At 36.9% G+C, this 12,562-nt stretch overlaps 1 protein-coding gene across 3 annotated transcripts in view; it reads left to right on the top strand.

The window, feature by feature from the left end:
- Positions 1-5,718, top strand: part of LOC121405718 (sialidase-3-like) — a 67,889-nt gene extending 62,171 nt beyond the window's left edge. For all 3 annotated transcript variants that reach the window (XM_041596643.1, XM_041596642.1, XM_041596641.1), the window contains one exon: positions 3,265-5,718. In XM_041596643.1, the coding sequence (XP_041452577.1) occupies positions 3,265-3,624 (360 nt within the window). In that variant the 3' untranslated portion in view covers positions 3,625-5,718. The remainder of the gene's footprint in view (positions 1-3,264) is intronic.
- The last annotated feature ends 6,844 nt before the right edge of the window (positions 5,719-12,562 follow it).

Genomic DNA, 12,562 nt, shown 5'->3' with positions numbered 1-12,562 from the left:
TTTTCAAATTCGGAAAAGAAAATGTTTTTCTTTTCCTTCTGATTGATTAAATCAACCTTTTCATTTGCCATAAAGCTTGTATTCCAGGACATGACATAAACAAATTTGCAAGAAAACATAAACATTTCAGGTGAGAATGTACTGAGATTTGACAGAACATTTTGGATATTGCTTGAAGCAGCTACATGCCAAGTTCAAAATCACTATTTGTTCGGCCACCATTCATACAGCTAGTGATTCACTACATGTAGGGTCTGAACAGCTAACTACCGTAGCGGGCCGATGTGTGTTCAGAGCAGATTTGCATTTACACATATTCATTACAACAAAATAATGCATGTTCATGTAGGTCCCAACAAGTCTCAACCGAGACCACATTTTGATTTGAGCAACTTTGGATGGGTTGCCATGTACCAGTAGATCAATTTTTTTTTTTTTTGGGGGGGGTACCCTGATAAGAACAGAGCTGGACCTCGAAGGAAAAAGCTACTGAGGTATAAAGGGAGCCTGATTGGGATGCTGAATTGGATTTTAGTGTGACATCCAAGGGCTTAGAAAAGGAAAGGCTAATGACTTGTAACTGTCTTGTTGTTATGTAATAGTAGCAGACTGCAAGAATCAGGTACTGACTGCGCCTTTCACCTTGTTGCTTTCCCTGGATTCCCGTGGTATGGTATATGATCAAATAGTTAGCAATGAAAAGGCGCTTACAAGATTCCAGCTAAAAGCATAGCTCTGAATTTTGGTACAGTGCCTACATATACTGCCTTGGGAGGGTCTACATACAACAGTGTTCAGGAGAAAACCTATGCTTGTTGAGTTGAATTCCCAAGTTTCTCAAGGATTTGCTGATAGTCCATCTGAAGTGTGCAGCAACGTGATTGTGGTTTGGTACCAAAAAAGACATTGAAACTGCCATGTCCTATTTGGACAATGCCTAAAATATTAAAGGAGGATAATATTCTAATCCAATATTTCAAGAAAAAGGAGTCATACATGACATCATTGGCTACCAGACCATGCCAGATGATGTGAGTGACTATTTAGAATACCTTTCTTACAAGGAAAAATTATTCCATCCGTTGTGGATGATGAACTTTCATATACAGATAGGGAGAAAGAGTTAAAGTTTTGAATGATATCTGGCCACAAAAAGAATGTTTGAGTTGATGTCAATGCCAAGACCTCATAACACCTCCTTCAAGTGCCCCCTCCTCCTCTAAAGAGGAGAGTGGTAGAAGCCCTAGTGTGACAATGTGGTATGGTAGAGGGAATGTGAGTTGATGGGCAAACATGACCATAAACCAAGAATAAAACATCAGGATGACATATTATGAACTTCAAAGAAAGCAGTTATTATGTAATTAAGCTTGTTTTTTGGTTAATGGTATTTTACTCTTCTACATCATGCAAAAAATACTTTCAATGTTGAGATAAATGTTGTATTTTTGCACTTGTCGTGTCACTCACGTTTTGGATGTCGTGTCACTCACGGTATATAGGAGGGTACCATTTTCCATAGAGAAGGTTTGATTGATTTTGACTATATGTGTTAGATAGGTACACTATTTATGTCCATTTACTGGTACTCACAATACTCCATGACAACTACTTGGGCACGAATCCAACCATGTGTGTTAATGGTCAGAAACCCATGTCCGAAATTTGTCGTGTCACTCACGCACCGTTTTTTAATCATATCTACTAAACGAATTGTTGAATTCAAATCAAACTTGTAGTGGCCCATGCCAGTCCTACATTGTATATAATATAGTAGTCATGATTGATTCATAACCTTTAAGTTTGAAGATATGAGCCCTTAAACCTCTCCGATTGTCGTGTCACGTTTGAAAATGACCTTATGTATTTCTTTGTTTTTTGACCTTTTGTTTTTCATTATTTTTTTCAATGAAAGTTGTTGGGGACTCTTCTGTGATCATAATAAGCATAAAATGAATACATTTTGACCGGCAAAACTAGAAATAATCATACATTTATGAATTTTGGTTGAAAACACAATTTGCATTGACTTTGTTGTTTGAAGGTTTGCATGGTGGTATGTACAATTGCTGATGTGGTTTACGGTACACCATGTGGAGTGTTGTAGAAGCAGTGGATAGAAGAAGAGAAGGAAGTGGATAGGCGAGAAAGTGGAGATTTGAGAATAGAGTATTCTTTCTTGAGAATAGTCCTGAAAAGGACTGTAAACCAGAAGGAATGTTGAGTGAGAACAGCTTGAGTAGTAGAGCTGATGAGGAGATGCTGGCTTGCGTCGGCGAGTAGAGATGATGAGTAGTAGAGAGACTCGACGTTTCGGACAGGTTGACTGTCCGTCTTCAGGAGTGTAGAGAGACTCGACGTTTCGGACAGGTTGACTGTCCGTCTTGAGGAGTGTAGAGAGACTCGACGTTTCGGACAGGTTGACTGTCCGTCTTCAGGAGAGTCTCTCTACTACTCATCATCTCTACTCGCCGACGCAAGCCAGCATCTCCTCATCAGCTCTACTACTCAAGCTGTTCTCACTCAACATTCCTTCTGGTTTACAGTCCTTTTCAGGACTATTCTCAAGAAAGAATACTCTATTCTCAAATCTCCACTTTCTCGCCTATCCACTTCCTTCTCTTCTTCTATCCACTGCTTCTATAACACTCCACATGGTGTACCGTAAACCACATCAGCAATTGCATTGACTTTGTACACGAAATCACGTTTTTGAGCAATTTTCGGTCTGACATGCACTTACATAATGTTGCATAATTTCGGAACCACGTACCCGGGTGACGCAAATTTGGTCTCAAAAGTTGCGCAAGACTTGAATGTAAAAAGTCAGCGAGCGGCGCGGTCAAAAAATTTCGCACGGCGAAAATATTGCGTGATTCGTTGAGGGGGGGCCTCCGAGACCCCCCCCCCGGCCTAGATAGGGTTAACTTACAAACAGCTTTATGAAATGACCCCCAGGTATGTCATTAGTCCTGGTGGGTGTTTCATAAAGCTGTTTGTTAGTTAAGAGCGACTTTAAGAATGACTGGTTCACCTTTCTTATGCACTAAATAATCACCAATGAACGTTTATTGGTGAATATCATTTACCACAAGAAAACTTTTAACTTACGAAAAGCTTTATGAAACGGCCACCAGGTACGTCATTCATCCTGTAGCCTGTAACACAAAGCATAGCATTGACTACATTGTTTAATTTATCATTAAATTTAAGCGTATGATTAATCGCCAACCTTCGTGTTTCGGTCTCTCTCTCTTGTTTTAGGCAAGTGTGATGAGCTTTGAACCCCCGGATCACATTCCCAAACTGGAAAGAGATGCCGAACGTTGGATCATCTTCTCCAACCCCGCCAGTCGCAACACACGTGTCAACATGTCAGTGCGGTTTAGTCGCGATGCTTGCCAGACATGGAGTCCACCACTCTCGTTGAATCCCGGTCCAAGCGCGTACTCCGATCTCACCTGTTACCGGGTGAAGGAGAAAGCGACAGGGGAGAAAGCGCCAGGGAAGAATATCATCAAGTTTGCTTGCCTCTATGAGTGTGGTAGTCTTCATCCGTACGAGAGAATCGCCTTTCAGACCTTCTCATTGGAGGAACTCACCGCTAACGCTCTACATCCATAGCAACAGGGACATGCCCAGTCACCTACCCACCTAGCAACAAGCTCAGCTCGGTTTCTTCAACATTGAATGACTCGTTTCCCAGAAAAATGACTTTTCAGAATGATTGCCTACAGATCTACAGCAGATAAGTCACAGGAATCAAATAGGATGTTCTCATCTTAGTTGGATTATGGTTATCCTCTTTGTTGCATTTGGATCTTGGGAAAAGATTCTGAAATGTTTGTATTATTAGTGACCAGTAGCTAAAGCATATGCATGAAATTTATTAGAAATTGCCTCATATTTGGACATTTCCTGACTAATTTGCTCACGACCAATCAGAGAGTAAAGTTTTCCGAGCTATTTGCCAGGACCCATGCTTTTACAGTGAAAATTCCTCTGCTAGAAGGGTATTCAAGGCTTATAGTAGCTTATAACATCTGTCGGTGAAATTACTGACAAAAGTATCCTTGAAATGCTTCCTTGTATGTTGATCCCATTTCAAGCAAATACTTGCATTTCAGACATTAAATGCGTTTTCAAAATAGTACTTTTAGTTGTTTATTTCTGAAAGCTTGTCATATCCCATGTCTTATAGTTCAGGATGCAAATAATGAATGTTTATGAGTGCAATGGAAAGAATACTTCATGAGTTGAAAGATGAAATGATCCATTCAAACAGGCATAGCCGAGTTGAATGGATCATTATTTCATCTTTCACCGAATAGAAGTATTTTGTCAATTGCACGAATGAAATGAACATTCATTATTCGTTTTATCGGACACCTAGAAATAGATTCTTGTAGGAATTGGCATTTATTAATTTGAATGCAAAAGTGCATTCAGGATCAGCGCGAACATTGTCTGTTGATTTTCACATAGTAAAACATGTGGAGGTGCCGTGGCCGAGTGGTCTAAGGCGCCTGGCTATACATGTAAAGTTCGTGGTTCGATCCCTGGTGGCGGCACCTATGCCCATGAGCAAGGCATACAATCTAAATTGCTCTTTTATCCTGCTTTCAAATAAATGGAAATGCTATGTGCATTAAAAAAAATAAAACATGCGCACTGTAAACACAAGTTTGTTTTACGCTTACTGCCGTGTGCAATAGACAAAATTTTATGGATCCAAAATTGGATGGATAATGACATAATTGTAAAAGGGACTGAATGATCAACATCAAGCAACCAATCCAAATGGCATGGGATCTACTTTGGTGTTGTATAGAGAAAAATGTACCAGGGTTTAGGGCAAGTTCCCATATGGTCCAATTTAAACAGGAATACAATGTTGGAAAATTGGGCTGGTGAATTCAAAATTTGAATGATTGTGTCAAACAGTGTTGTGTCCAAGGCTGGCTTGTCCTAGGCCAAGGCCGGATCACCCAAAGACAAGGCCAAGGCCGAATTGCCCAAGCTAAGGACAAGCCTTAGGCCAGAATAACAGATGATGATTGAGTGTTATTCACATTATTGATGGCCCCTTTACCAAAGATTCAAATGGGCTTTAAATTTGAAATTTTCAGATTAAGCCACTTTCATACCTGAAATAACTACTCTATGTAAACAGATCATAACTATTTCATTTATTTATTGATGTATCCCATTTGCCACTTGCTATCTAGGTATATCAAGAATCCTCTGTAACCTTCTTTAGAAAAAAAAACCTGGGTAGCGATAACCTTCTTATGGTTAAATGAGCTGCAGTAGCATAATTTTATTAAGAAAAAAATTACAAAAGCAATAATTTACATTGTATATGTGACAATATGTATATTAGATCTGAATGTAGATGTTTAGCAAAAATATGCACTTTGGTACATTCCACTGATGGTGAAGTATTTTAATTGCATATATTTTAGAATAGAGTTAAATGTAGATACAATAAACAACAGGGGATGTTTCACAAAGATAGAATGTGACTTAGAGTTAGAGTTGCACATAACTACCCAGTTGCATGTGGTATAATAGACAACACTTCATTGGACAAATGCTAAGAGAATGCTACTGTGTATTAACAAAAAGACTACAAGGGGAAAATCGGACACTTCAGCAATTTTTTGAAACACTTTTTATTAATGCTCATGGGGAAGGGCGCCCTTAATTAACTAGCGTTGATTAAGTAAACCGTCGCACATTGGCACGCTGCTGTGTTGAAAACGTATGGGGAAAATGAGAGAGGGGTTATGGCAGAGGGCACAAGGGTGGCGCATGGGAATAATTCCATATTTTATTACCCAGAAACCTGTAAAATATATTCATTTCTAATTTTAGAAAGAAAAAAATAATTGAAGAAAAAAATCTTTTAATGTATAAATCGTCTATTCCTTCACCCCTCCACCATTTACCTCATATGTTTTGTACGCAACCAAAAATGGTGATATGCGAAGGCTGGCGAAGGTTTACTTACTCAAATCACAGGGTGCTCTTCATGAGCATTTCATTGTGCGCTCTATGTACTGTCCGCTTGTAGCATCTTTGGTATTAATCAATAAGAATGATATGACTTCAACATGACACTAAGTCGCACCTTTCTCTTTGTGAACCCCCCCCCCCCCCAGGTTGATTCAGAAGATCATTTTGAAAAACAATGTCAAAGTAGAATAATTCTAATCATAATGATACAAATTCAGTAGATGGATTAAAGTCAATTTACAGAAAACTATTTCAATGTATTTTTCTTTGTTTTGAATTGAACAATTTTATTTCTTGTGAAGTTATTGAAATCATTAAGTTCTCGTGAACCTGTCATATTTTTGTTTTTATCTATATCACTTTCCTTGTCTCATAGAAACTTTAAATGTGAAGTCCACCCATCCAAAGAATTGATTTGAATGAAAAGAGCAAAATCAAACCAGCATAACACTTAAATTTCATCAAAATCTGATGTAAAATAAGAAAGTAATGACTTCCTGAAAATTTGCTTACCAGCTTTTAACCCAAAACAGTTTTACACACAACGCGGTAGCATGAAAATAAGAGATTGAATGATTTTACTCACTCACTATTCTTTTTTTTATTGTTTGAATTATACAATATTAAATTTTTTGCATATTTGCCAAAAATGAGACCCTTCATCAAATTATAATAGGTTACAGCAATGACAATTCCACATATTCAGGGAGAAATCAAACTTTGTTTACAACTTAAGAGAAAATCTAGATATTTCATATAACAAAATAGTGAGTGGATGATGTCATCAGTTCCCTCATTTGCACATTGGGCCAAGGTACTATTAATCCAATCAAACTCAACTATATTCAAATCCATCAATGTCATTTTTTTTTCTTCATTAGATTTGCAGGGTCCTTTGTTAACAAAGTGAACGCACTTACTTTTAAAGAAAACAAATAATGTATGAATGTACATTATATCTAGAAATGTTATGAACAAACATTCATTTTAGATGTTGATGTTGCTGGCTTTCCATAGTTGTGGTTGATCAGATTGATCGTAATTCTTTGTACATGTAAGACGGGCCCATGATGTGAATATGACTGTTTTATGAAATTCAGCCTATTTAGAAAATGTCATAACTTTTTATTTTTATTTTACATCGGATATTGATGAAAATTTCAGCATTAAGTATGCTTGATTTTTCTCTATTTATTCAAATCAACTTTTTGTTTTGACTGGACTTGCCCTTTAAATTTACTTTGATATGTATGTACTGAAGGCTATCATCAAAATTATGATTTAACTATCCAATGAAATGGGCATGATTCATACAGAGTCTGATTGATTTTAGCAAACTTTTAATTCCAACGATAAAAATGATGTGACACAGGATAAAATAGTTCATGATTATCTTTTTTCATTTAAAAGGTTTAAGTCAAATTCGTTTCAGTATTATTTGTTTGAAGAATTTTTCCTTGAGCCAAAGCTGTAATTGCAACTTTTCAATGTCTTGTTGCAGAATTTCATAAGTAGGCATCTTAAGATATGCAACTCATCTTCTGCGACAGCTTCAATAGAGGACTGTACAGTATACTGAATGCTTGGATCGGTTTATTTCCAATTCGTCCAATTGCCAACTTGTCTACTTTCATTTGGTCCACTGTGTTCACATGGTATTATTACCAATTCGTCCACTCACCGTTTTTTATAATTGGATTAAGGGTTATTCAAAATGAAGTGGACATCAGATCACATTGTTATGAGACGAAATGGTCATAGACAAAATAGTGATTAGACAAAATGATGATTGGACTGAATGGTTATTGGACCAAATGGTTGTAAGACAAAATGTTGATGGACAGAATGGCATTAGACTAAATGAGAGTAGACCATGAGGACGAGTTGGCAGTAGATGAAATGCATAATTTACCTTTGGATCACACTTGTGTTGTGTTGCCCGGTGCCATGTGGGGTGCTGTAGTTATTGTTGATATTTTTTTAACAGCACTCTCATTCAAAAAATAATACATGCACCAATCAGAATTATCTAAAATAATCTAAAAATATCAAAATATTGGCTTTATTTTAGTATCCTTTTTTTCTGTGTGTTCTCCTGATTAAACACTCTTTAATCAGAGCTAATCATTACGCATTCTAAATTGGCAACACCATGAAAACAACAATATCACTGTTTAAAATGCAAATAGGGAAATTTTTTTAGTATTAAAGACAACTCTTATCATGATATTAATAAGGGCATAACTTAGGGATAAGGATTGAGAAACAACCGCTTTTCTTTCATAATTTTTTTCTTGTTTTGCCATTATCAATAAGATAATAATAATTTGAATCACCTAGTCATAATTGTAGAGCTGATTTTTTAGTTGTATGTATAATTGACATTCCAAATGGACATTACCTATTGTATACTTATATTTATTTAATCTGTGTGTTTTCAATTATTCTCTGCTATTATCATATTTAGGTAAATGTATCGCAAGCAATATTTTTAATGGAAATCTTGTTGTATTGTTGATAATATGAGATGAAGATATGCTCCCATATGTTTTTGAAATAAAAATGAATTGTTAAATTGTATCATATAACACATGTCAATTGTTTCCTTTACTCATTAATCAATAAATAGGCGAGGGTGTGATTCTCAAACTGAATTCGTTTGCAGGCAAACCTGTCTATTACAAAAACTCATCTTGAATCAGTGGCCACTAAACCTGTCTATCATTTAAAAATATATGCCATACAGCATGTCCCACAAAAATGCTAATGCCACTCTTAGTATAATTTGAAAATTACCAATTTGTATTGTTTATAATTTTATAATCGTAAACGAGCCTTATTTTATAGTACTGGCTTAAATTCTTTCAGCACATCATCAGCGAACCTCTTAACTCAAGTTTTGTCTAAATACGTTGCAAGAATATCTGAACATAAGAATATCCTTGCAGATTTACATCTGTGGCTGACGAAGTGAATAGATATAATGTGTACCACTCGAATGGATAACAAAATTGTTAGCTGAACCTGACTACACATACTTAGTACAAAACTTGGATGACGAGGTTTCCTGATGTGTAATGAACAAAATACTTGTATCTTTGTGATTATTGATCCATATCACATAATATTTCATCCAGTCATGAAAAATGAATAGCAGTGTACAGGTGTAAAGATATTAACGATATGATGTTGAAATTTTAATATCGTTACTATCTAGATTGGCATTAGCACTTTTGTGGGACATGCTATAGAACCTGTCTATAGAGGACACCTGTCTCCAGTGGTCATATTTCTATCTCCCTTGGGACATATACTGATTTAACTATATTTTCTGTAGTAATTGGCCATTAACGATGAAATGCAATATATTGACAGACACACACAACAACCTAATCTTTCTCTAAAGAAAGAGTGAAAATGTGAGATCTTTGAAAGAGATTCCACATAAATTACCTCATCAATGTGCCCACATTAATCAAGAAGTGAATAAAAAAAAGAAAAGGGAGAAATAGAGAAAAATGCGATTTATAAAAGGGAAGAGAAAAAGGAGTTCCAAAAGAATGGATGCCTGATTAACATAATTTTGCTCTTAGTTTATAATGATAATAAAGAAGAATTAAATTTATATAGCGCTCAACACATGTATTTCTAAGTGCTTTACAAAAGAAACCCCTTCAGAATAGGGGAGCATTTCATAAAGGACTTGTCAGACGTTTTATCCGACAGTTACCAAGGTAAAGGTGCCTCTCAGCCAATCATAATCAAGGAAAGTTGTTAGATCTTACAACTTGTCGGATGAAAATGTAGATTAAACACTCCCCAGGGTCGTCGCTAAAGGGGGACTTACCCCCCCCCCCTCCCATGCTCTGGATGATGTTGATAGATATGCGCTCTCGTCGGGAAAATGAAGGGGAGAGGGAGAAAAAGAGGGAAAACGAGAAGAAAAGGAAGAAGAATAGAAAAGAGGAAAACAGAAGGAAGAGTGAAAAGCGGACGGGGTAGGCGATGATGTGAGGTAAACCTGGGGAGCGTTTCATGAAAGGACTTGTCAGACGTTTTATCCGACAAGTCCCATTTTATCCGACAGTTACCATAGTAACAGTGCTTCCCGGCCAATCAAAATCCAGAAAAGTTGTCAGATCTGACAACTTGTCGGACAAAAATAATGATGAAATGCCCCCTGTTGTGCAAATAAAGATGCGGAGTCCGTAGGGAAAAGTGATATAAATTTTATGTTGCGCAAGCCTGTCCATGGTTGGACTGACGCATTTCTTTTAAAAAAATGATACTGTCGGGTCATGCAGGGCTAATCAAAGTGCGTAATGTCAGGCCTGGGCGACGGAGAGAAGTTGAGAGTGGGGGGGGGCAGGGAAAATGGCACTTTTTAAAAAAAAGAGGCACTATATGATAAAACAAAGAAAATGACTAGGATTATTCTTACAATTTTTTTCATTCATAAGTAGGAACATAATTATAAAAATGAGAGTGTCGTTTTCTTGTTTCTTGACATGCGCGTATTCTGGGGAGGGCCTGGTAGAAGAAAAGAGGACGCCAAAAGAGAAGAAGAAAGGAGAAAAAGAGAAGAGAAAAAAGAAGGAAAGAAGCACAAAAAGAGCAAAAAGGGGGGAAAGAAAGAGAAGGAAAAACAAATTGTTGTACTTTAGAGGATGTTAGTATTTAAAGAGAATTAGCAACTTAAAAGACTTAAAATAAATACAAAACCTAGTTATGCTGGTTCTTGTCCCATACATTTTGTACATAGTTTTTGTGACTCACCTTACCCCAGAAGGTGGCTCAACTTACCCCATGGAGTGGGGCAAGTTGAGCGATTTGAAACTTTTTTTCAAAGGTGACAGTGACTTTCAGTGTTGGGGTAGAATGTTACATTTAGGTAAAACAAAAAGAATTAAAGAATTAAATTTTAAGGCAATGTACTTAATTCTACAATTAGATTATGAATAAGTTCTAACATGAAAAAAAAACCCCAAAAAGTGCCATTTGATTTTCCGATTTTAAGACATTTTGTAACCATATGTATATCATGCACTAAACAATTTACTAACGCGAACTTTGAACTGCAATTTTTAGCACTTTTTATAACCATGCGCAAAATAGGTTGATGTGAGTGTTAAGCGCGAGCTGAAAATCTTTGATTTTCCGACTTTTTACCTGGCAATTTTAAGCGCATTTGTAACTATGAACCGAATAAGTATCTTTCTAAAATATGCGAGCAAGAAGCTAGAGCTAAAATTTTTTGATATTCTGACCTAGAATTTGGACATTCTAAAAAAGCATATTTAGTAATTATAAACAGGATGAGTATCTAACAAAACAATTTATGCGAGCGCGAAGTGCGAGCTCAATTTGTTTTTTTATTATTTTTTTTTTACATATTTCGACCCAAAGTTGGACATTCTAAGCACTTTTCTAACCATGAACATTATCGTTACCCATAATTGATGGGAGCGCGAAGGGTAAGATGATTCTTTTTTATATTCTGACCTAAAGTTTTTGATTTTCTAAGCACTATTGGTAGTCATGAACAGGGTGGTTATCTTTTTGAATTTCAGACCCAAAACTGGACATTCTAAGAAATTTTTTGAAACATAAGCAATATGGGTATCTATCCAAATAACTGATGTGAGCGCGAAGCGCAAGCTGAAAATTATTGATATTCTGACCTTAAATTTGGAAAGGCTATATATCATACACTTTCGGTAATCAAGAACTTACAGGATGGGCATCTATATCGATTCAAGCGGGACCCGGAGGGCCACTTACATTGACGAGTGGATACCATGCGCAACCAAAAAACACGTAAAAATGATGCATCTCTTTTTTAAGATAGGGCACGTTACGTACGTAACGTGATAAGGGTGTCAAAAACACAAAAAAATAATGAAAAGGGGGTATCTATTTAGCTATTGGGAAAGCTACGTGTTTAGGGTCAAATTTGCGGGTATGATAAAACAAAATTAAAATGTTTTTATAAAGGATGTCCGGCTTTTTGCCCCAAACATTACGTGTTTAGAGTCCGATTTGCGCAAGGTTTGGGGCCGTTAAATTAAAATGATGCATGTGTAAAGGTAAAACCGACGGACCCGTAACATAATAGTATCGCTCTACTTGTTCAGGGCGGTTCATTGAGGGACTACAAGTACTTGCCAGTATCATTTTGTTTCCAATACTTGTTAAGAGTAGGGTTTCACAAGCCAATACTTGTTAAGGGTGCATTTTCAGAATATGGAAAATTATGTGTTTAGGGATCGAGACTCCATAGTAACGCATGGTATCCACTCATCAATGGAAGTGGCCCCCGGGAAGCGGGTGCGCCAATCCGATCGAACCATCAGTTCGGAGCACTGATCTCTCCCCTATTCGGAGCCGCTATGTCGAACATGTAAGTTCGGCGCCCCCTATATCAAACTCGATCCACTTCGGTGCCCCTATAGGTACCAATTCAGCACCCCCTCTACCGGTTGAAGATCAATTCGAACGGCGCCCCAATTCGGTGCCCCTAGGTAGAACAGTTCAGTCCCCCCCT

Source organism: Lytechinus variegatus, chromosome 19 (assembly GCF_018143015.1).
Source record: "Lytechinus variegatus isolate NC3 chromosome 19, Lvar_3.0, whole genome shotgun sequence".
NCBI lineage: Eukaryota > Metazoa > Echinodermata > Echinoidea > Temnopleuroida > Toxopneustidae > Lytechinus > Lytechinus variegatus.
This window is presented reverse-complemented; position numbering and strand designations above follow the sequence as displayed.